The 24,052-nt window shown below is 47.1% G+C and overlaps 3 protein-coding genes across 8 annotated transcripts in view; 1 reads left to right on the top strand and 2 right to left on the bottom strand.

Annotated features, from left to right (window-relative positions):
• AGPAT1 (1-acylglycerol-3-phosphate O-acyltransferase 1) overlaps positions 1-1,310 on the bottom strand; it is a 47,231-nt gene extending 45,921 nt beyond the window's left edge. Inside the window, exon 1 of the mRNA XM_080993251.1 lies at positions 1,212-1,310. The gene's annotated coding sequence lies outside the window, so the exon portion shown is untranslated. The remainder of the gene's footprint in view (positions 1-1,211) is intronic.
• A 698-nt stretch (positions 1,311-2,008) lies between these two features.
• On the top strand, positions 2,009-13,268 carry RNF5 (ring finger protein 5). 4 transcript variants are annotated; one of them, XM_080993388.1, is made up of 6 exons: positions 2,293-2,548; positions 3,099-3,117; positions 5,001-5,113; positions 6,453-6,507; positions 6,633-6,744; positions 11,730-13,268. In XM_080993388.1, the coding sequence occupies exons 1-6, from the start codon at positions 2,406-2,408 to the stop codon at positions 11,816-11,818; spliced, it is 531 nt and encodes a 176-aa protein (XP_080849514.1). In that variant the 5' UTR covers positions 2,293-2,405; the 3' UTR covers positions 11,819-13,268. The 4 variants fall into 4 exon arrangements, with proteins under 4 accessions (XP_080849515.1, XP_080849516.1, XP_080849514.1 ...); XM_080993390.1 differs by lacking the exon at positions 6,633-6,744 and having other exon boundaries at positions 2,283-2,548; XM_080993391.1 differs by lacking the exon at positions 3,099-3,117 and having other exon boundaries at positions 2,356-2,548.
• A 2,206-nt stretch (positions 13,269-15,474) lies between these two features.
• The window catches only part of PBX2 (PBX homeobox 2), a 41,511-nt gene continuing 32,933 nt past the window's right edge, over positions 15,475-24,052 (bottom strand). For all 3 annotated transcript variants that reach the window (XM_080992948.1, XM_080992946.1, XM_080992947.1), the window contains exon 9: positions 15,475-22,362. In XM_080992948.1, the coding sequence (XP_080849074.1) occupies positions 22,270-22,362 (93 nt within the window). In that variant the 3' untranslated portion in view covers positions 15,475-22,269. The remainder of the gene's footprint in view (positions 22,363-24,052) is intronic.

The raw sequence follows: 24,052 nt of genomic DNA, 5'->3' as shown, positions 1-24,052 counted from the left end.
TCTCTGCATCCTTCTTTTAGCCACCTTGTCCCTGAGTTTCCTGCATCTCAGGACTGTTTAACTGGACTTTTCCCCGATAATAATAACACAATAGGATCCCTTCTGGATCAAACCAAAGGCCCATCTAGTCCAGCATCCTGTTCTCGCAGTGGCAAAAATATATGCCCCTGGGAAGCCCGAAAGTTGGACATGAACACAACAGCCCTCTCCCCACCTGTGATTCCCAGCAACTGATGTTCAAAGGTGTACTACCTCCAATGCTGGAGGCAGAACAGACCTCTGTGTGAAGCTCCTAGCCCAACTGACAATTGCCCATTCCCTTCCGGAAGTTGGATGGCAAATTGTTTAGTTCCCTAAGAAATCAGAACCATTCCCGGCCACCAAGCCAGCCAGCATCACAGGCTTCAGTTTCACCGATATAGACAGGAGGAAGAAACTAACATTCTAGCCTAGTTCAATGTCCAGAATTGTAAGGTGTGTACACCACTTCTGATGTACATAACACATCTTGCATCTACCCAAAATTTGCTGGAGCCACTGTGGAAGAGGGGAAACAAAACCCCACTGTATTACTTTTCAGTCCGTACAGTGCAATCTTTTACATGTCTATTCCAAAATAAGCCCAGCTGAACTCCCAGGTAGGTATGTAGAACTGCATAGCAAGTGCTCTCAATAAGTTGCTGAACTCCAGCTCCCACCTTTCCTGGCTATTGTTCATGCTGACAGAGGCTGATGGGGGTTAGAGTCCAACAACACCAGGAAGGCACCAAATTGGCAAACCCTGATATATTGCATCGCAGCCACAATCTGCTTTAAAAATGAGTGTTGGCATTCCCAATACGGTGCCCTTCAGACATTTTAAACCACAATTCCTATCAGTTCCAGCCAACATGGTCAATGGTCAGGAATGATGGGAGTTGTAGTCCAAAATTGTCTGGCAAGGGAAAACCAGTTTGAGGAAGGCTGAGGCACTGTCTTGTGCTGCCCAGAATGAGAGAGACACCCCCATGTGCCTAGAAAAAACAGCAGCAGAGTAAACTGAGTTTCCTTTGCTACCACGACTCTGAGATTAAGAGTCTCATGCTCTACCATCTGGGGCTGCTGTGACATTGGCAGCAATTGTGATGGCTGTGGGTTGCCATGGTGCAGGCAGAGATGATTCTCAGTCTTAATAACCCAATCCTAAGACTGGCGGCAAAGCCAGAACTTACTTCCTAGTAAGTCTGTTCACAGGGTGGCTGTAAATTGTCGCATTAATCCCAGGAGCTCTGGCTGAGTGCAGATATGCGTTTGTAGATGGCTAGATTTGTGGTGACTCTGGCTTAGCCTTTCGAGTTTGACGGGTAACATCAGTTGCTGGGGCAATGGGAAGTGTGTGTTGTCATGACAATGGTGGTAGCAGCAAGGGAAGTTTGTGATGAGTGTACGGCTTATTGTGGTAACAACAGAATCCTTGGAATGGTTTGGTTGATACCAAAAACCAAAACTGTGGTTTAAATGGGGCGGGTAAAATTACCAACATGGACCACAGTGGCACTGATGGATAGCAGGTTGCCATGCCAACAGCATCACTGACAAGCAGGTGTCTGGTTGCTATGGTAACACCTCACTTTCTACAGTTAAACCTGGTTGAGGAGTGGTTGACTTATCCAGGTAATAACTGACTGCCATGGTGAAGGGCTCTGGGCTGACTACAGACACCGTCATATCTTGATAGCTGCCATGACAACATGCTAGACCTAAGGAAGAAGCAGTAAACTTAAGGCCCGAGGCAGGAAGTGATGTTTCACCTCCCATGAACCTTCGCCTCAAAAATGGGCAAGCTTGGTACAGCTCAGCACGAGAGCAGACTCCGCCCTTTGGCCGAAGAGCTCTGATTGCTCATTGGCCACCATATAATGCAATCGTTATTAGTTCCCGCCCCGATCTGTGATTCTGGCCAATCACAATATATAGAAGGCGTGTGCTTGCCTTTCGCGTTTTCAACTGCATTCCAGACATGCCCATCGTGCACCCGCCCCCAATCCTTGCTGTCTTGCTCTTGACAGGTTGCCTTTCCAGTCAATCAGGCTACGCCCCACCCCCACCTCGCTCTTTAAAGTCACATGACATCTTATTTTGCTCGACGGCGGGAGGCGGGAGAATGAGGCCTCCCTTAGCCAATAACGTAACCTCACATTTTGACACCCGAGCGATGCAGCCAGTCAAAAAAGTTTCGAGCGTCCCCCTACAGCTGTGAAGGCGGGACTAACTCGGACGTGCTCAATCATCTTCGCCAGGTGCCACAACGGACTGCCTCTGGCTCCAATGAAATATCGGCCAGGCGAGAAAGACGGGCGCCGGGACCAATTGCTGAAGAGCGGGCGTGTCCGGCTCCCCTCCTTCAGTTTAAGTGAGGGCGGAAGATGGCGGCGGCGGCCGGGATGGGTCCGGGGGTCCCGGACGGGGAACCCGAGGGTTCAAACCGCGACCGCAGCGCTTTCGAATGCAATATCTGCCTGGAGCCTGCCAGAGAAGCTGTCATTGGGCTCTGCGGCCACCTGTACTGGTGAGGAGGAGGGGGGAGCAGAAAGGGGCGTGGCCCTGAAGAGTTGGGGGGCAGCCTTAAAAGGGCGGGGGGCACAGAACAAGGTGCCTGGCAGGGAGAGCTGCCCTTGTTCTTACTGGGTCTGGCAGGTGGAAGGTTTGCTCCATTGCAAAGAAGCCTGGGAAAGAAGCTTCACCTGCTGGATTTCTGCCTGTCGGGATGGCCTTAAAGCTGCAGGGGCTGCACCAGATTTCACTTGACTTCGACTGCCACTTCACCACTGTCTAAAAATCAAAGAGGGTGGGTGGCAACCTCGAAGGACAGCCCATGTGGCATCACACGGTTAAGGTGTGCGGATCAGAACCAGGCTCTGTGAAGCTCCCTGTGCGTGATGTGTGGCCAGTTGCGGGATTAGCTTTCAGAAGGTATCCGAGGTGGGAATTTCAGAACCTAGAGCTTTTCTCTGTGTGGCCTTAGTCAGGCATATTATTCTTGCTTTTTAAAAAAAAATTGCATTATTATTCCAGGTTTTAAAAGGGTCACTCGCTTTTTCTTCTCTTTTTCCCCCTAGCTGGCCGTGTCTTCACCAGGTGAGTGTCTCCCTTTCCTCGGCTGCTGACCTCTAGGGCGAGGAAAGGTGAAGGTGTCAAAGAACGTCATTGAGGGAACCTGCCCTGGTGTGTGAGCCTATCTGCCATGGTGTCGGCCTGCCAGGCGGCCAATCTAGATGCCTACGGGAAGCTTGCAAGCAGGACCTGAGTGCAACAGGGCCAGTTTGCGGAGTCCCCACAGGCTATTGGGAGAACAGGATGCTCAAATAGATAGGCCATTGGTCAGATCCAGGCATGGCCAAACTTGGCCCTCCATATGTTTTGTGACTACAATTCCCATCATCCCTGACCACTGGGTCTGTTAGCTAGGGATGATGGGAGTTGTAGTCACAAAACATCTGGAGGGCCAAGTTTGGCCATACCTGGTCAGATCCAACAGGTCTCTTCTTATGTTTTTATGGGAGGCAGGTTTTTATAGGAGGCTTTAATAATATTTGTGCCTATTGAGGAAGCTCGAGGAAAATGCAACCTCCATGTGCAGAAGCCATATATCTTTTTAACTGCTGAAGGCAAACCACAGGAGAAGAGAGCAGGTTTATCTGTGTTCTACCTTGTTTGTGAGCCGTCCTTTTGTTTCTAATCTGGCAGACTTCTGTTGAGACAGAATCCTGATCAAGATGGACCATTGGTCTCACCTGGTTAAATATTTCCTATCGGAGCAGCTGTCCTTGAATTGAACCTTTCCACCACCAATAAGAAGTCTGTCTGTGCTTAATTAGTAAAAAATAACTTCAGAGTTCTGTTGTGCTCAGATCCTGCTTAAGGCCATTGGCCATTGTGAGAAAAGGAGGCTGGGCTAAGATGGGCCGCTGCCTGATCAGGGGACCTTGGGCAAAGCCAGAGGCAAAAGTGGGCAGAGTCACAAATGTGAATTTTACCTGCACTCAGCTCTCACCTGTGGTTCCTAGAAGCTGTCAGCGTGTGACAGTAGCCACAGCCCAGGAACAGCTTTGTCTGGCAGGCTAAACCAGGTGAGGGCAGCTGATGGGTCTCAAACCCTCGGTGAGTTAGGGGCTTCCTCTGTATTGAAGACAGGCTCCAGCGGATTGAGCAGATGAGAACAGTGGTGGTTCCAACAGTCAAGAAGGCTGTAGAGCAATGGTTCTCAACCTGTGGGTCCCCAGATGTTGGACTACAACTCCCATCATCCCTGAGCTCTGGTCTTGCTAGCTAGGGGAGATGGGAGTTGTAGTTCAACAACATCTGGGGACCCACAGGTTGAGAAAGGCTGCTGTAGAGGAAGTGAGGGGCAGATGGGGCTCATCAACCTGGGAAGGTAGCCCATTTAGGAGAAGTAAAACTCTGATCCTAAGCCTCTGATGCCTTGCGAGATATCTTTGTGAAAAGAAAAGCTAAGGAGTAAACCTGACACAAATCTGGAGTGGGGTTCCTAAGACGGTTGAATGGCACCTTGTGTGGCTCCTTCTGGCAACTCCTGCAGCCAAGCTGGTGCCAGGACCTCCAGACACACTGCCCAAACTTACGCCCAAGGGAGGTCATTTTGGTGCTGCTAACGCAATGGTTTGACTTTACCCCCAGATGCACTCTCCATTGTCTCTTGAGACAGATGGATGCAAAGAACAACAACAGTTCAGTTGTGCACCCTTCTCTGTCTTCCATTCAGACAAGCAAGAGGTGTGATCAGAGTTCAAGGTCTCATTCCAGCCAGGCAAAACATTTGGGTTTGAAGCAGGGTCAGGGTAAGGGGGTTGGCCTGGAGGGGGATGTGCCCACCTGCCTGCCTGCTCACCTGCCCTGGGCGCCTGAGATTTCCCTGCCCTGGTTACATATGATCTGCATATCTTTGGGGATGGGTGGGAGAAACTCTTCCACATTCACTGCCATCTTTCCCCCCTCCATAGTGGCTAGAAACTCGGCCAGAGCGCCAGGAGTGTCCAGTGTGCAAGGCAGGAATCAGCCGGGACAAAGTCATTCCTCTCTATGGACGTGGAAGCTCCGCCCAGCAGGATCCCAGGTAATCGTTTCCCTTTGCTAGGCTCCCTGCTAGTTTGGTAATCCTCAGTGATAGTGGAATTCTGGGCTAGAGTGGCATTTCCTTTTCCTGTAGGCTGGTTGGTCTCCCTCCCTCCCTTCTCTCGCCGTGAGTCCTTTACTGACTCTGAAGCATCTCTTATTCTGATAAAAGGAAAGATTTGTAACTTTCCAGTTCCCAAGCCCAGTATCTCTGGGCAACTGCCTAGCCCAGGAAAGTGTGATCAATAGAATCATAGAATCATAGAATAGAATCATAGAGTTGGAAGAGACCACAAGGGCCATCAAGTCCAACCCCCTGCCAAGCAGGAAACACCATCAGAGCACTCCTGACATATGGTTGTCAAGCCTCTGCTTAAAGACCTCCAAAGAAGGAGACTCCACCACACTCCTTGGCAGCAAATTCCACTGTCGAACAGCTCTTACTGTCAGGAAGTTCTTCCTAATGTTTAGGTGGAATCTTCTTTCTTGTAGTTTGGATCCATTGCTCCGTGTCCGCTTCTCTGGAGCAGCAGAAAACAACCTTTCTCCCTCCTCTATGTGACGTCCTTTTATATATTTGAACATGGCTATCATATCACCCCTTAACCTCCTCTTCTCCAGGCTAAACATCATCATAAATCATAGAGTTGGAAGGAACCAGTAGGGTCATCGAGTCCAATTCCCTGCAATGCAGGAATCTCAACTAAAGTATCCCGGCCTCTGTTTAAGGAAAGAGATTCCACCACCTTCTGAGGGCGTCTGTTCCTCTGTCAAACATTTCTTACCATCAGAAAGTTCTTCCTGACATTTAGTGGGAATCTCCTTTCCTGTCATTTGAATCCACAAGATGGGCACGAACTTGAATTGCTTTAAAAGGGGCTATGGCAGATTCATGGAGCAGAGGGCTATCGATGGCTAGTAGTCATGCCTCTGAAAATCACTTGTTGAGAATCGCAAGTAGGGAGTGCGCCATTGCTTCCCATGCGCATCCAGTTGGCTGCTGTGAGAACAGAATGAATGACTAGGTGGGCCTTTGGCCACATCCAGCAAAACGCTGCTAAAGCTGAGGAAGCTCTCCTTCCAATGTAAACATGTTGCCTCTCTCATTGAATTGCAGGCTCAGGGCAAAGACCTGCTCCGTCCTCTGTTGATCTTCCAAGCACAGCCACCACCTCCCCCAGTGTTTTGTAAATACGACATCCTTATCCTAATGTGTTTTTAAAATCCCTTCTGCGCCCTGTTATGGGGAAGACGGGGTGATGGTGAAAATACTGATGAACGGGAGGAGTGTCTGCCTACCTGCCAGTGCTGCTTATGCATATTCCCCCTTCCTATCGCAGGTTGAAGACCCCTCCTCGGCCACGAGGGCAGCGCCCAGAGCCGGAGTCCCGAGGGGTGAGTGGCCCTTGCTTCTAGCCCTCTATAGACTGATCCCGGCTGCTTTGCAGTTTGCAGCAGACTACTAACCTACATTTCCCCCCTTTCTGTTTTTTGCCCCCTGCTCCCCCTCCCTCCGACAGGGCATGGGCGCCTTTCCCGATGCGGCCACTGGCTTCCACATGGCATTTGGCATTGGCGCGTTCCCCTTTGGGTTTTTTGCCACTGGCTACAGTACCCCAGGAGAAAGGGCAGGTAATGGACTACTTTTAAAAACAGGTCTAAGCTTGTTGCACAAATCTGCCCATAAGGGCACACTCAAATTCCACAGCCGTGCTCACTTGTCCTATCAACCAACCTCTGGGATTATGATGATGATGATTTTATATCCTGCCCATCAGGCTGGGTTTCCCCAGCCACTCTGGACAGCTCCCAACAGAGTATTAAAAATATGATAAAACATCAAACATTAAAAACCTCCCTAAACAGGGCTTCCTTCAGATATCTTCTAAGTCAGATAGTTGTTTATTTCCTTGACATCTGGTGGGAGGGCGTTCCACAGGACAGGCACCACTACCAAGAAGGCCCTCTTCCTGGTTCCCTGTAACCTCGCTTCTTGCAGTGAGGGAACCACCAGAAGGCCCTCGGAGCTGGACCTCCTTGTCCAGGCTGAACGATGGGGGTGGAGACGCTCCTTCAGGTATACTGGGCCGAGGCCGTTTAGGGCTCTAAAGGTCAGCACCAACACTTTGTATTGTGCTCGGAAACATACTTGGGAACCAATGTAGGTGTTATATGGTCTTGGCAGCCACTCCTAGTCACCAGTCTAGCTGCTGCATTCTGGATTAGTTGTAGGTTCCGGGTCACCTTCAAAGGTAGCCCCACATAGAGCGCATTGCAGTAGTCCAAGTGGGAGATAACTGCAGCATGCACCACTCTGGCGAGACAGTCTGCGGGCAGGTAGTTGGTAGTTGTTGGCCTCTGTCTGCCTCGAGACAATGGAGGGCACCTCCAGGGGTGAAGTCAAACTGCTGCATTAGCAGCATCAAAGTGACCTCCCTGAGGCACAAGCCTGAGCAGTGTGTGTGATGGTCCTGGGCTGCTGAGAGCCAGTGTGGTGTAGTGGTTAAGAGCGATAGACTTGTAATCTGGGGAACCGGGTTCGCATCTCCGCTCCTCCACATGCAGCTGCTGGGTGACCTTGGGCCAGTCACACTTCTCTGAAGTCTCTCAGCCCCACTCACCTCACAGAGTGTTTGTTGTGGGGGAGGAAGGGAAAGGAGAATGTTAGCCGCTTTGAGACTCCTTAAAGGGAGTGAAAGGCGGGATATCAAATAAATAATAAAAAAAAAATCTGCCTCTCAGCCTCGCTGATGTGGTCCAAAGGAAAGCAGAGCAAGTGTTTTGACACCAGCTTGGCTGCAGCAGTTGCCAGAAGGAGGCCTGCAAAGCACCACCCCACTGTCTTAGCGACTTTGTTCCGGATTTGTGCAGGGTTTACTCCCTTAGCCTTTTCTACTTCTGAAGCTATCCCGCAAGGCAGCAGAGGTTTAGGATCAGACTTTTCCTTCTCCTACCTTCCCAGGTGGGTGAGCTTCACTTGTCCCTCCCTTCCGTGTATGGCATGTGCAGAAACTGCCTTCTCGATGGTTGGACCCACTATTGGTCTCATCCCCCGAGTCTGCCAGAGCCTGTCTTCGCGTGAAGGGGAAGTCCCTAACTCACTGAGGGTTTGAAATCCATCAGCTGCTTTCACCTGGTTTAGCTGGCCCGTCGAAGCCATTCCTGGGGTGTGACCACTGTCGCACACCAACAGCTTTTAGGAGCCGCAGGTGAGAGAGCTGAGTGCAGGATGGGTACCAGAGGTACTACCCCTTCCCTAACACCCTGTACAGTGGTACCTCAGGTTACATACGCTTCAGGTTACAGACTCCGCTAACCCAGAGATAGTGCTTCAGGTTAAGAACTTTGCTTCAGGATGAGAACAGAAATCGTGCTCTGGCGGCGCGGCGGCAGCAGGAGGCCCCATTAGATAAAGTGGTGCTTCAGGTTAAGAACAGTTTCAGGTTAAGTACGGACCTCCAGAACGAATTAAGTACTTAAGCTGAGGTACCACTGTACATCCCTGGGATTAATCTCTTTTCCCACGCTACCCTTTGTGGGTTTTACCCAGGTAAAAGCTGCGTCCTCACTCTGATTTGCAATCTCTGTGCTAAGTTCAAGTGTACCATTTTTTTGCGGCTGGGCAAGGCACCATGTCTCTCCCTGCTAAGCTGCCACTAATAGAACTTGGCAGCAGCCCTGCGCTGGGTCACGTTTACACAAGCAGGTGCTTGAGTCTTAACCTGTGCTTGAAATCCTTACTGTTCTGCTTTACTGGCTTAGAGAAGGGGTTGTTCCACCGTCAGGCTCTTACACGCGTCCCTTTCGTGTTCCTCTCTCTCCAGGGCTGCGTTACTTCCTTCTGAATAGTAGCATCTCTTTCCTTCTCTGTATTTGGAGAGGGATTTTAGCTCGGCGTCGGAGCACTTGTCTTGCATTCACAAGGTCCGAGGTTCCATCCCATACTGGTATCTCCAGTTAAAAGGATTGCTGGTGGCATGTTCTGGGAAAGGATCTCTCTTTCTCTCTCTCTCTCTCTGCCAAAGATCCTGGAGGAGCACTGCCAGTCAGAGCAGACAGTACTAGTCTAGATTGTCTAGCCTTAACCAGTATCAGGTCGCTTCCTACCATCTCTTCCTGCCTCAAGTCTTAGGGTAGGGAACTTCTGATCTGCAGGCCGTGTTTGGCCCTCAAGGCTGTTTGGTCTAAGCCATGCCCACCCACTCTACAATCAGCTGATTGTTGGGGGCTTGCATAGTTCCAGGCAGGATGTTTTGCAAACCCTGAGGGCTGTAGCCTTCGTAGCTCTAGCAATACATGGAGATCTGCCCTGATTATTGTGATACATCCATAATTACCGTATTGGCCTGAATATAAGCCTCACTTTTTTTTTTCCAAATTCCGACTTAGAGTGCGACTTAAATTTGCGACCTTACAAAAATTGGCTTTTACAATATTGCTGCTGGAACAGACATAAGGTAAAACAGAATGGGTATGAGTGCCTGCAGAATTTTAATGGAGTGGCTTAAACAGTTTAGGGAAGCTTTTAATATTTAATAGACTGTTGTATTTAATAGACTGTATAATAGACTGTATACCTGAAGGAGCGTCTCCACCTCCATCGTTCTGCCCGGACGCTGAGGTCCAGCGCCGAGGGCCTTCTGGCGGTTCCCTCATTGTGAGAAGCAAAGCTACAGGGAACCAGGCAGAGGGCCTTCTCGGTAGTGGCGCCCGCCCTGTGGAACACCCTCCCTTCAGATGTCAAAGCAATAAATAACTACCTGATGTTTAGAAGACATCTTAAGGCAGCCCTGTTCAGGGAAGTTTTTAATCTGTGATATTTTACTGTATTTTTGGTTTCTCTGGAAGCCGCCCAGAGTGGCTGGGGAAACCCAGCCAGATGGGCGGGGTACAAATAATAAATTATTATTATTATTATTATTATTATTATTATTAATTAATATTTTAATATTCTGTTGGGAGCCACCCAGAGTGGCTGCGGACATCCAGTCAGATGGGTGAGGTATAAGTAATAAATTATTATTATTATTATTTGGGTATTGTCTTTTTTCTTTTTTCTTCTTGAATTTTAAAGGTGCAGCTTATATTCCGGCGTGACTTATATTCGGGCCAATATGGTATTATTATTGTATAATTATAAGATTATTGTATTAGGATGTGTCATTTTGGGGGACCATTCTTAATTTTTGCACATTTCTTCAGTGACTGGTCATAAAAAAATTGTTTTTGGGTATGAAGAATTCAAATTGGATATTAATATTGAGCTTAGTAAGTCTATGTTTGATGAAGAAGCCCATAAGCTGCTTTTGGCAAACCAAATAATTTAAAATTTAACTTCTGAAAATGTCAGGTAATGCCAAACAAGGATAAGGATAATAATAATAATAATAATAATAATAATAATAATAATAATATATGAGACGGAAGATACTTTTATTCCACCCCCAACACAATAATCTCTGTGGAGAGGATACTTGAGGTGATAATACATAAATAAACATATTGTTTGTGTACTATGCACTGCATATGAAACATTAAAGATGTACCACTAGACATGTTACAGTAGTTATATGTTGTTCTTGTATTTAAATGTGAAACAATAAAAATTGTTGGGGAAATAATATGAATAACAGTAGTAATAATGATAATAATAATAATAATAATAGTAATAATATATTACTGTAAGTACTTGGCAATCATTTTTAATTATTTCTATGCAGTCTTATACACATTTTGCTTACCAAGCAAAACTAAATTATTATAATTGATTAATTAATTTTCTTATATGTACCCCACCCATCTGGCTGGGTTTCCCCAACCACTCTCGGCAGCTTCCAACACATATAAAAACATAATAAAACATCAAACTTTAATAAGAACAATCTGATCCAATATAAAAAGTCACAATAACTTTAAAATAAACAGCTTTTATCAAATAATGCAATATTCAGTCATCCATTAGAAATTATATTAATTTAACCAGAATATCTTTTGAACTCCCAAGTCGTGTTGCAACTTTTTAGCGCCCCTCATTTTTGGAATTTGAAAGCTGAATTCTTCAAATACGTCCCAATGTATCATCTTATTAGAAGGGGTGTGATGACTGTGACTGTCATGGAGGGACCCTGCACTTTTGAATTTGCCACTACACTTACTGCCTGGAAATGGATTTCAATGAAAATGGTGACTTTTGGGGATGTGGGTGGCGCTGTGGGTTAAACCACAGAGCCTAGGACTTGCCGATCAGGTCGGCGGTTCGAATCCCCGCGACGGGGTGAGCTCCCGTTGCTCGGTCCCTGCTCCTGCCAACCTAGCAGTTTGAAAGCATGTCATAGTGCAAGTAGATAAATAGGTACCGCTCCAGTGGGAAGGTAAACGGCGTTTCTGTGCGCCGCTCTGGTTCGCCAGAAGCGGCTTAGTCATGCTGGCCACACGACCCGGAAGCTGTACGCCGGCTCCCTCGGCCAGTAAAGCGAGATGAGCGCCGCAACCCCAGAGTCAGCCACAACTGGACCTAATGGCCAGGGGTCCCTTTACCTTGACTTTTGCATCTACCTGTAATGGTATATGGTGCCTCCTTCTAACCTTGAGCTCCTCCGTCTCTCTTTTTTGCTTAGACGCAGAAGCTGCCCGCCCATCCAGCTGGCAGGATTCGCTCTTCCTCTTCATTGCCATCTTCTTTTTCTTTTGGCTGCTTAGTGTCTGACCGGCTGGACTCCGCTGGACTTGCCCTGTACTAAAAAAAAGAAGAAGTCTATCAGAACAGGATAGAAGGACTTTCAAACTATGGGGAGGGGAAGGGGCAGCTGCGGGGAGGAGGGTGGAATCATTTCCTGCCTGCGCCCAGGCGAGGCAGGAGGGGGCTGACCTGCAGGGTGGAGGGCAAGGTGGCAGAGCTGGGGCCTGGTGTTTCTCCCCGCTCAACCTCCCTCCTTGATCCCCCTACGCAGAATTAAAAGTATAATAGGGTGACTAGGGGAGCTGACGATGCAAAAGAGGTGTATATTTGTGTTCAAAGTGTATCTGTGTGTATGGGGGGGGGCAGGTAGGGAAAGTCGTAATTATCAAGGTGTTTTAATTGTTTCCTCTTAATCGCCCTTGACTGAAGCGTTCCAAAGTTCGCCTGAATTGCAGGTGGGCTGTGTTAAAAATAATAATTGAGAAGATGTAGAAGAAGGTAGCAGTCAGGAGCTGTGGGGTCCGGGAGCCAAATCCGGCCTGTCAGTCCTCTGCTTCCCCCCCCTCCCATGATATTTTGCTCACCTGCATTCTCCCTCCTCACAGGCCAGAGGGGTTTGGGGTGGGGGCTATCACTTACTCAATAGCATTAGTGGGACAAAATCCCACATTTGCAGCCAGACCACCGTCTTTTAATGGCTTAATTTGGCAACTAGGCCTCAAACAACGACAACAAAATCGAGATTCGTTCCTACCTGTAAGCTTACAGTGGCATGAAATGCTACATAGTGGGGAAAGAGGGCCTTTTTAGGAGGGGAAGAGAGCTGTGGTCTCCCTCTTTATAGGGGCAAAAAGCCCACCACACCCACCTGCCTCAGCAGGTGTTGCGGTAGGGGGCGCAGAGGCAAGAAAAGTAGGGTGGTAAAAGCAGGAGGTGGGCTATGGCAATGGAGAAGGAGCCACAGGAAAAACATCTGGGCTTCTTTTTCTCTCTCCCCCCCTCTGCATTCCTGTGGCCAACCACTGGGAGGGAAATGGGCCTCAGGTGTGTTAATTTAACTGGTTGCAACGAAGTTCCGTGTGGTTAGTTTTATATATAATAATAATGTCCCATCCCGTCCCTTTAAAAATTTGACTTCCAGAGATGTAAGAAGCCACCTGCTTTTACAGACTGTTTTATTTTCCAGGCTGGTGACGGACTAGTCAACTGGTTGTATTTCTCTCTTTCCCCCTGGTGCCCTCCCCTCAATCTTCTGAGGGCGTATGGTACAGTCAGCGCTGGTGGGATTTGTTACTGCTTGGGTTGGGATGGGGGGGGATAGCCTTGGCTGGCCTAACAGTATTTAATTGCCCAGAAATCTCTGTGTGTGGGGGGGGGGACTCACCCACCCACTTCCCTTTCTTCCCGTTTGGGTGACAAGAGGGAAGATGTGATGTAAATTAACCTATTCTGTAATTAAATTAACCTGTGATTCATATCCGCTTGCGAGTGTGGAGTCTCCTTGCCGTTTTCTGGCGGCGCGAGAGGTGTGCGTGTGGAGAAACGTTGGGCAGGTTGATAAGAGATGATTTGCGCAACTCATTCCGCTGACTTGTGGTGATGTGGTGGTGGGGAGTGCTTTATGTAAGAAAACAGAAGTCCTGCAGTTACGTCAGGCCAAAGCCCCTCCTCCTCTAACATCCTGTTCTCCAAGTGGTCCACCAGATCATTTCTGGGAAGCCCTCAAGGACTTCCTCTCTCCCTACGAACCTACCCGGACCCTGACATCATCATCTGAGGCCCTTCTTCATGTACCTCCTCCAGGACAGGTTTGGAGCATGGCAGCACGAGAACGGCCTTTTCTGCGGTGGCACCTTGTTTGTGGAATGCTCTCCCCCGGGAGGTTCGGGTGGCACCTTCATTATACATCTTTAGGCACCAGGCAAAAACATTCCTCTTCAGCCATTGGCAGGCTGACCTCCTGTGCCCTTTTAAATGTGTTCTGGGAGGGGGGATTGTTGGTTTATGTTCTTATTTTTATTTTGTGTTTTATCTTGTAATTTTATGTTGTGAAACAGCCTGAGACATGTGGATCAAAGGTGGTATACAAATGTTAATATTAATAATAGAATTGTAGAGTTGGGTCGGGCATCTAGTCCAACCCTCTGCAATGCAAGGATCATTTCCCCAACTTGGGTCTCGAACCCACAACCCTAAGGGTCACATGATCTACCAACCGAGCTATCTATTTGCTCCCTCTGCATGTTGCATTATTATATAAGCCTGTTTTCCTTTTTTCCTGAAAAGGCCCCAGAGTTGTAGCTTTATGGCTTTGAGATGTTCCAGTTCCTTGTTTTCATTACCTTTTCCCATCTGCTGTGGGAAAACACAGGGATGGACAGATCTGGGTGTCTCGTATTACATCAGCAAAGGCTTCTTGTCCCCCAATTATTTTACAATAGCAACAACGCAATGACTTATTTCCACCCAATTTCAGCTGCTGAAATGAAGCTACTCTGGAGTGCATGTTTTTGTGACAGGACTATGAGTTTGGTTGAGTTCTTTGTACTGAAAACCAAGTCTTGAGCTCAGAATGTCCTCAGTAACATCCTGTTCTTTAATCCTAAGTGAATTCTAAGTCTCTTGCACCAGCTTCTGGTTGGTAGATCTTGGGCTTTTATTATTATTATTATTATTATTGAATTTATATACTGCCCTATACCCAGAGGTTTATTCTGCTTAAAAACAACTCAGATGAGATCCAACAAAGTAGAACTCTCCCCCCCTCCTTGCTTTTAATAGGGGAAGACACAAACTATTCCAAATTTGAATGCACCAGAAATGGGATGCTGCTAAACTTATTTTCAATCCCTAGCAATGGAATTTGCCTTCCCAACCCCCTCCACTGCTACTGCATTGAGTTGTTAAAATTTTTCAAGTCATTGTCACGCAAGCTCTCTTTCCTGTTTGGTTACAGCCAGTTCAGATCCCATCAGCTTCTGAAAAGTTTGCCCTTGCTTACGTTAAGAACATAGCATCCGTGCTGCGTTATGCCAAAGGCCCATGAGGTCCAGCTATGGAATTCACACTCAATGAAGGTGGAACAGCCACTGATAAGACTCATCAGTCACAAATTTGTCTAAATCCTTTCAAAGCCACCCGAGTTAGTGACTTTTGAGCGTGGATTCCATAGTTTTAACTATGCGCAGTGTGAAGAAGCACTTTGTCTGCCCTGAATCTTCCAACATTCAGCTTTGTTGAGATCTAGCGTCACGAGGAAGAAAAAAACGTGATCCTCTCTCTCCACAACATGCAGGTTTATGCCCCTCTTATCCAGTCTCCTATTTGCTCAGTTTGGAGTAATCCTTTTGGAAGGCTTCACAAATCTGCTCAGATTTCCATCCTGAATAACCGGGTCTTGTCTGCAGTGATGGCAACCATGCCCTATAGAACACAGTCATCTAGCCCAGCCGCCTGCAATGCAGGCATCTGTTCGCTCCTAACTCCAGATCATCCATGAACATGTTAAATAGCAATAGCCCCGTCCTTTGTGTGGGATGGGGGACACCTCCAGTTTATATTGCATTTACTCTTTAGTTCCTGTTCTTTAGCTGAAGATCTAGAGTGCACACCCTTTCTGTAGTATGCCTGCTAACTCAGAACTCTTTAAGTTCTCTAAAGTAGAAATAATTGGAAAGCGCCAGTGGAAAAAAATATATTTTATTGTTTAGGCAAAACTGTACAAGAGAGTGAGGGGGGGACCTCCAGAGTATATTCCCCCCCCCCAATTGAAATCCATCCTTCCTCTGAAGCCTCCAAAGGCCCTCTGTATTTGCGGATCCCTTTGCTTAGGCTTCCGTCTGCAAGGAAGTAACAGACTCCACCTCAGGGAAGCCAACTTTGGGGGTGGGGACGGGACCTCTGTGACTTTCGACAGTAAAAATCCAACAGATGCTTTCTTTCTGCATCACTGTCATTACTACATTGGGAAAAAGGCAGTCACACCACCCAAATTAAACAATTGCATCCATGCCAAAAGGGCAGGGAGCCAGTTTTGGTCTAATGTTACTAAGATGGCTACTTAGCCCAGAAAAGAGCCCATTTTGATCTTTGGGTAGTTAAAAATGCAGGTGAGTGGGACATTCAGTGTTATAACAGACTCTGTGATGCTTAGGAATAAAAGGGACACCATAGCCCACTCCGGGAGGTGAGTGTTCAAAAAGCATAAAGAAAAATAGGGGGAAACGGAACCACGATTTTACCACATTACTTATCCTTTTATGCATGTTAAGACATGAGAAATCTTGAATATGCACCTTGAAATATCCTGTGTGTATATTCTTGCCCAGACATCTTAATTAACTCTCCATTTAACTTCACCGCCACCAAAGTAGCCAAAGGTTAGTCTTCTGCACATACTTGGGAGCATAACCTATTAAACTCGGCAAGACTTGCTCCCAAGTAAACATTTAATGGGCATGGGCTGGGTGCGGATGCTTGAGTTCTGTCAGGGCGTAGTTTGGGGGTTACAACAGAATCCTCAGAAACATTGCCCAATGACAATTCCCAGAATGGTTTGGGGAGGGAGCCATGACACTTCTGTTGGTAAAGCCTTGCTTCAGATTTGCAGTGGCAATTCCCTGAGACTTAGGGGATCATCGCAACGACAAATCTCAATCATGGCTGTACCAATGGAAGGATCCTCCACCCCAGCCAATGAACTGAAATTTGGGGTTCTCCATTCTTCCAGCATGGCTGGAAAATCTATGGTCCTTTCAAACTCCCGTCAGCCACGATGGGGGTCACAGCCTAACATCATGAGGGCTGTAGGATCTCTTATCTGTGTCCTAGTGCCTCCTCACTCCCCTTCTGCCATTCTTTCTCTGTTAACATGCCTCTGTGCACCTCTTAAATGCTTTGGTTCTCCCCCTCCAGCTAACCTATGCTTCCATGTGGGTCATGGGTTTTTTATTTCAACACCACCGTGGTAGGGCCATAGGACAGAGCTGGGAGCAGGTTAGACCCTGCCATCTCGTAGCCTCCAGCAAGAGAGACGCAAACAGCAAAAGCTTCCCATTTGCTCCCGTGGCTGGGCATGTTGGGTGCGCACATGCACCATATTCCAGTGTAGGGTGAAGAAAGCGCAGGGGCACATAAACCACTCCACAAACAGCACTGGTGCACCTTTTTAACAGTCTCACAAGGGGTGGAAATTGCCACAATGGTGGCTTCCATTACAGGTACATCATGTTGGGACCTCCTGAAATATTAAGGCTGCCCCAAGAGAGTCTCAAAACCTGCGTCTTAAGAAATGCCACGTCGCAAATGGTGTATAAACTGAGCAGGGCTGACAACCGGCTGGTCAGGTGAGCGGTATTATTTAGCGCAGTGGTTCCCAAACTTCTGCACCTGTTTGTTAGATGTTAAGGTGCGCACCAAAAAAACAAACCAAAAAATTAAAAATGGGGAAGAAGAGCCACCCCCCCCCCCAATCATTGGTACCAAATGACAACCACCAGAAATGTGAATCTGGCTCATTCATTTTATCATTCTCATAAGTGTGCCATTCAGGGCCTTTCCTGGCACTGCTTTAGTTGTTGTTTAAAAAATAAAGAGGTGCCAGTACTCAAAAGAAATGCTGGAAATGGCTGCCATGGGCACCCAAAAATAAATAAATGAATGACATGGCAGTACTCTGTACTGATGAGCACTGTCACACACAAAAAGCACTGCTTCTAGCTAATCTGGATGGGACGGCAGGAGAACCAGGATCTGGAAATCTCCTTCCATTGCCCTCTTGCTTTGTATAGCTACACCAGAAGGCTGCATATTTGAATGGAGGAATGTCGTGTGAATCCTTCCCCAGTCACACAGACCGTTTTCCCAGTCACATACTAAACCACCCCCTCACCCCACTTGCCTCACCTGGTAAAATATAGAAGTTACAAAACATACAATCACACAGAAATAGTTAAGCCCACCCCCACTATTATTGTTAAAAAGGAAAAGAAAATACTGTGAGAGAGAGAAAAACTACACATCTAGTTTGGCCTTAAGGCTGTAACTTATGTTGTCAATTCAAGTAGATCCAATTGGAACTTATGTGTGGGAACTGTTTCAACATGGGTGTCCTAACCTCATTTATCTTTCCTCGTGTTGGCAGACAACCAGCCATTGTTTTAGGATTACCATTTAAAAGAGAAAATCAAAACCATAAGGAATAAGCTGCAGGGCCTGGTTTTGTTTTGTTTTGTAAGGAAGAAACAGAACAGGTACATCGGTCAGAAATTGGCCAAGGGGCAATCCTAACCCCTCGGCCTAAGAAACAAAATGGCTGCCGTCAGCCACCAAGGACCAGAACAGAGATTAGATGTTGTGCTAGGGAAATTGCTCAAAAAAACTTTGTAAGCAGCTTCACGTAGCAAGCTGTGTGAAGTGGTTTCTCATATGGTTCAGGTGCTTTCACCAGACAAAGCTATTCCAACCCCCTCCACAGTGGACATTGGCATGGTGAAAAAAACCCCCAAATAAGAGCGGTTCACAAAAATGTATTGGTACGTAAGCCACATTGGTACTTCCGCCACATAACATTTTGAGCTTTCCCCCACACACTGCAATCTGGTCTGAATGATGCAAAGTGTGGTTTGGTCTGTGTGTGGGCTTGTATAGATACCCAGCAAACAGAGGTGTGTGTGTTTTGGGGGTGAACCAGACTTTCCTCCCCACTCATTTCCTCCTCCTTTTACCCAAATGAATCCCAGGGCAGAAATTGTCTTCAATTTTATAGAAGAAAAATGATGATAATAAAAGCAAAGGCAATCTAGAGCAAGAAAACAAAACAAACCCAAAACAGAACAAGTCAAAACGGCCAGTCAGGGTGATGAACCCCAATACCCTCAGTCAAAGGGAACGGGGCAGGGAGGTTTTTTTTTGGGGGGGGGTGTCTCACAGCACTGTTCTCCCCCCAAAAAAACCCAACAGGGCACACAGAGGTAGCAGGTTCAAAAGGTCTCTGTCCCAAGACTCTATTGGTTTCTTGCGCCATGAGGTAATAAAGCTATTGGACTGACTAGCATGGAGCCCTCCCTGCGAGCAAGGGGGAGAGCAACTTGAAAAGTCTTATGTGGGTTTCCGTTGCTCCTAATGGGTCTCTCGTGCCATCAGGATTTGCGCGTCGCACCCAATGTCCACCCGTGGGTCTGAATCCCTTCGGCTTTGGCAACTTCCACAAGCAGGCCTTTCCTCCGTCCTTTGGACCATTCCTTCGTCATCTTTTGCAATCCGATTGCTGTTATCCACATTCCGTCTTTTGAGTCTTATTTTGGTATCTTCTCATGTCCAAATCCTCTTTTCTGATCCAAGTACACATTCCTCTTGCGAACAGGTGCCGCTGAATGTGTTTTCTTCTCTCCCCCCCCCCCCAATCTATTGGATCTTTTCTACTTTATAATCCTTTCCCATTAACTCTTCTAATTTCCCTCTTTCCAGTTTGCAATCTCCTCGTTAGTTCCCAACTCTTTCAAGTTTCAATATTCCTGCCCTTCAGATTTGTCTTCCTTAGTTCATATTCTCTCATCACGAGATTTCAGCTTATCTCCCTACCATTTCTGCTTTCCCATTGTTTCATTCCGACCTCTCACTACTTTTGATATCGCTCTCTCCTATTTCGTATTTCTCACCACTATTTGCTCTTGTGCACTTGGATCCATTCTGTGTGGTTTTTACTTTACTAGATTTTCCTTGTCTCCCTCCTCAGCTTCTGCCTCTCATTCAGGCCATTCGCTTCCCAAACAAAACTATTTACACACTCATACCATTTCTTTCCATCACAGTGGGGGAAACGCCTTACTCAATTCTGGATAAAACGGTCCTTTGAAATATAAACTATACTAGCTTCCCAAGCATCGCTAGCGACCCCTTTGGGCTGGAATTCATAGGAGCAAAGGGAGGGAAGGAAATCAATGAAGATGGGATACTGGAAAAATGCTTTTGGTTTGTTCAAATCCTCCATATTTGAATTGGGCTAAAGGAAAAATAGAAGCATCGAGTGAGCTTTTCTGCACAAATCAGGATTCTGGAGCAGGTGGTAGTTGCACAACAATGATACTTCCTATTTTGTTCCCAAACCTCCCCTCGTATCTGTCCCTTCCTTTGAAAGACTATTGCGCTGCCAGAGCATTTAACCAGAATACGCTGTCCCTGGCAAAATGCAATTTCCCTGGCTGGTACTGTAGCACTTTCCTTGTTTTTCCACCTTCAGTTTATCCATCCCTTGCAGATCTGCCACAGAGATGCAGAGGATTCTGGGAGTGTTCCTGGGGCATCTGATCAACCCACACTCAATCAAGCCATCGCCAGATGTGAATTGAGAGAATATACCTTCAACCAAGCATGCTGTCCCCCCTCCACACTCTTTTGACTGGTGGTGATGGTGGGCAGATTCCCTTTCAAGGACACCCATCCATCAGGACCTACTTTCCAACCACAGGGGCTTCAAACCCCATTTTAAACCATACATTACATTAAGTCCCATCAATTAACCTGGTGGATATTTAAAAAAACAAAAACTGCAAGCAGGACTCTTGCCAATAAAAAAGCCCCCTGAAGCAATTTCAGTAATGGAAGTTTTCCTTCCAAGGCAAGCAGACATTTTTGGGTGTGGCGGGGGATTTTTTGGAACTGCTCCACATGTCCGTTTTTAAAAGTGAAGAAATGAAATGGTGCATTTAACATAATTTATAGTTTGTCCCAGATACACAGCATATCTATTTAATGGGAAGGGATACTGCTATGCCCAACCTGTATCTCCACCATTCTGTAAACTCCCTTTAAAAAATATATTTAAAGGTCATTTTTTCCATTTTGAACGAGATTAGGGCCTGCACAAATATCACACAAAGAGGACTGTGACATTCAGAAACCTATCTGATTGTGCTTGGGTCAGACCAGGCAGAAAAGCCCTAAGATGGTGATGGGTGGAGAAAGGGAAAAGAACTTAACAGGGGGAAATATCAAGAATATAAGAAACAGCAGAGGAAAAAAACTCAAGAGAGAAACTGTACACACAATAAGAAATGGTTACAATGGGAAAAACTGAAAGAGAGAGAGAAGAGGCCAAAAAAACCCAAACCAGCTCAGAAAGCAAGAGATTTGACAGAAAGAAAAGCAGACCCCATCACCCATAATGCAGCTACAGTATACAGCATGTGTAATGTGGGGTGTGCTGGGCTCTCTTAGCCCTATGGCTTCCCCCACAACTTCTAGTCCTGCCTAGGAGATAGGAAGTTTGTGCTTATTACTACTTCCCCTCCCCTATTACCTTGAACCGCCATTTTGGAAAGCCAGCCCCCACTGTCTTTCTGATAAAAGGTACCATGGTATGTTCTGTATCTTTAGCGGGGAACCTTTGGCTCTCCAGATGTTGATAAACGACATCTCCCATCAACCCAAGCCAGCATGGCCAACAGCCGCAGCCCAACAACCATTGGAAGGCCAAAGGTTCCCCACTTCTGGCCTAATGGAAGGGCACCAGTCTGTAACATCTTGGGCCCCTCATAACTTCTCTTCAGGGCTATATCCCCTTTCTGATTCAGATGGTAGCCATCTTAGATCTTCATACCCAGGGAACCTATTCACTGAGAGGTATAACGGTTTCTTCAGCCTAGGTGAGGGTTTCGCCATGGCTCCACACAATCTTACAGCGAGGCCCTTGTATCGCCTTACATGTTCATTTTCTGCCAAAATATTTCATAAGGATGTTGGTGTCTCTGGTCAGCACCAGCAAAGGAGATGCCCACCTTGAGTCCAGACAGGATCTATGCCTGATTTCCCTTCTCTCTTTTATATATACATGCCATGTTCAAATCTCGACAGGAAGACGCCACAGTTTACTATCTTGGAATCATCCCATCATGGAGAGATGCCAACTTAAGCCCTCTTTGGCCAACGTCTCTGCTCATCCTACTACCAAGAGACCCGTTGGTGCTGCCATCTTGAATCGCAATCCCACGATAAGCAGTTTAGATGCCATCTCGACGCCCCTCAGGCAGGTGTGCTTATCTACAAGGCCGAGCCAGCAGATTATGATATCGCATTGCAGGTACATTAGCTCATCTGCCTAGCCCCTCCAAGCAGACGGACCACTTGAGATAGCCCCTCCCACCCGCTCCCCACCCCGCCTCCCACCGTCTTGGGTCCCCTTCACCGCTTCTAGAGTTGCGTCTTGCTTATTAAGAGGATCATGGAAGGATCTTGGATCACAACGGGTGCCATCTTGAATTCATCGTCCCCATGGAGTGTTGCCACCTTGAATGCCAAGAGATGCTGTACTTGCTTCCCTCCCCTGCCCCGGCACTGCGGGTGGTGCAGTGATCTCCTGCCAGGTGGGAGAAAAGACGAGTTCTTTCCCTGCCCAGCCTAGTTCAGCACTAGGGTTAATTCCCTCCCCCCCACTGGAGCCAGGAAGAAAACGACAGAGGAGGGAGCGCAGCCCAGCAGGATCAGTTGGAGGTGTCAGAGTGGACACTACCAGGACCTTCTGTTGGGGAGGTCACAGAGGATGGGGTGGCTGCTTCCTGCCAGCCACCATTGGCCTGGTGAAAAAAACGAGAGGAACGGTTGTTACAAAAAAAAAATAGAGGCAATTTAATTTGCAGTTTCTTGCAAAGTTCCAACCTGCTAAACCTCTTTTCCTTTCCGTGGGAGTTCTCCTAGCACCGCTTTCCCAGAGTCTGGGGAGTGCTTGTTCCCAGTCCGCCCCCTTGGCACCATTATAGACCATTAGGTGCCAGCACCTTGCCCAACTCTTCTCTGCGACAAAGAATCCCTAATTTTGCTATCAAAAACAGTTCTACAGTAGAAGGAAGAGTTCGGGGGGAGTGGGTGTGTATGTGTGCTGACTCCCTTTATTTTATTGGATCTAATGAGCAGCCCATGCAAACAGCAGATCACGTGATAAAAAGCTTCTCCTGGACCTTTAACTACTTTGGACTCAGATGAATCATTTTACTAAGCTTCACCAAGTAAGAAAGAAAACCTCGTATTTCTTTCTTTCCGTTGAGGAACGTGCGCATACCAGAATGTAAAAGTGCGCACATAATTCAGCTCCACAATCATCTCGGGCTTTTCCCTTTAAACAGGCTTCTAGGTCACACGACTCTACTTGGGAAGCATGCTGGAATGCTTGCTGAAATCTCAGAAGCCACTGTGGCTTTGAAGCCACTGACTGGGGCAGAGCTCCCACTACCTTACCTCCCCCATCACTAGCAAGGCCAGAATAAAATATTTGAATGAACTGATATTCAGCCTTTCCTGACATAGAACTGTAATTATGTTTAACGCCGAGCATATGCACAGCTGTGGTTCGAGTCTAGGCTGTCCCCAAAGATAGTGGTTTTCTTTAGTTTTACTAGCAGGAATGTATATTGATGTGGGAGCATTCAGATATGCAACCGCCACAAGCTGCTGTTCACCACACTGGGCACAATCCTCTACCCTCACTTGGGTTCTTGTGAGGTCCAGGAGAGGAAAAAGATCTTCAGTCCCTGAATCTCCTCAAACCAAATCTTCTTCACACGCAAGGCATAATTAAATGTCAGCCTGGAAGCTGTGGCACTGGCCATCAAGCTCAGATCGTTTTAAAAGGGGATTAGAGGGAGGATTTGCGAGGTGGAATCCAATTGGTGTCCTTGCAGCAAAGCGGACGGCTTTTGCCTACGGAAATCAGAGGGAGGGAATTTTTGCAGATGTCCCCCTGCAGCCCCAAAGAATTGGGAAGCCTTCCAGAATAGATGGAAGGGCTGCACAAGGAACTGGCAAAATCGCCTTCCCCTCCTCTTCTCTTAGCAGATTCCTCCCCATCAAAAGCACACCTCTGTGAGTGCTGGGACACCAAATGGATCCCACCCATAAGAGAACGGCTAGAAACCACAACTGGTTAAATGAAATCTCCACATTCAGAAGCCGTGTATCACCGAACAACCTCTGCCAGGCTATTGCATCCCTGCTCTGCTAGTGGCTTGACCACTGTGGAAAACAGGAGCTGGACTAGAGCCCATACATTTCAAGTACCTATGATACCACTTTAAACAGTCACGGCTTTATTGAACTGTATTAATTGTTTTGCTGACTCTGTCACTGCAGTTTACTTTATTTATATGCTATTGCGTTGGATATTATAATGATTGCAATGTTGGGTTTTCCAGCACTATTGTGATTACTGTGAGCCGCTTTTGAGCTCAGCGCTTGTTGTTGGAAAAGCAGAATGCAAATATCAAATCAAAT

The sequence above is a fragment of the Podarcis pityusensis genome (assembly GCF_964106645.2).
Source record: "Podarcis pityusensis genome assembly, chromosome: 2".
Lineage (NCBI taxonomy): Eukaryota > Metazoa > Chordata > Lepidosauria > Squamata > Lacertidae > Podarcis > Podarcis pityusensis.
This window is presented reverse-complemented; position numbering and strand designations above follow the sequence as displayed.

Excerpts from the sequence above, each read along its gene's own strand:
- RNF5 (XM_080993388.1), top strand. The coding sequence starts at position 2,406 with ATGGCGGCGGCGGCCGGGATGGGTCCGGGGGTCCCGGACGGGGAACCC. Across the intron at positions 5,114-6,452 it reads TCCGCCCAGCAGGATCCCAG|GTTGAAGACCCCTCCTCGGC; the intron begins GTAATCGTTTCC and ends TTCCTATCGCAG. Across the intron at positions 6,508-6,632 it reads CAGAGCCGGAGTCCCGAGGG|GGCATGGGCGCCTTTCCCGA; the intron begins GTGAGTGGCCCT and ends TCCCTCCGACAG.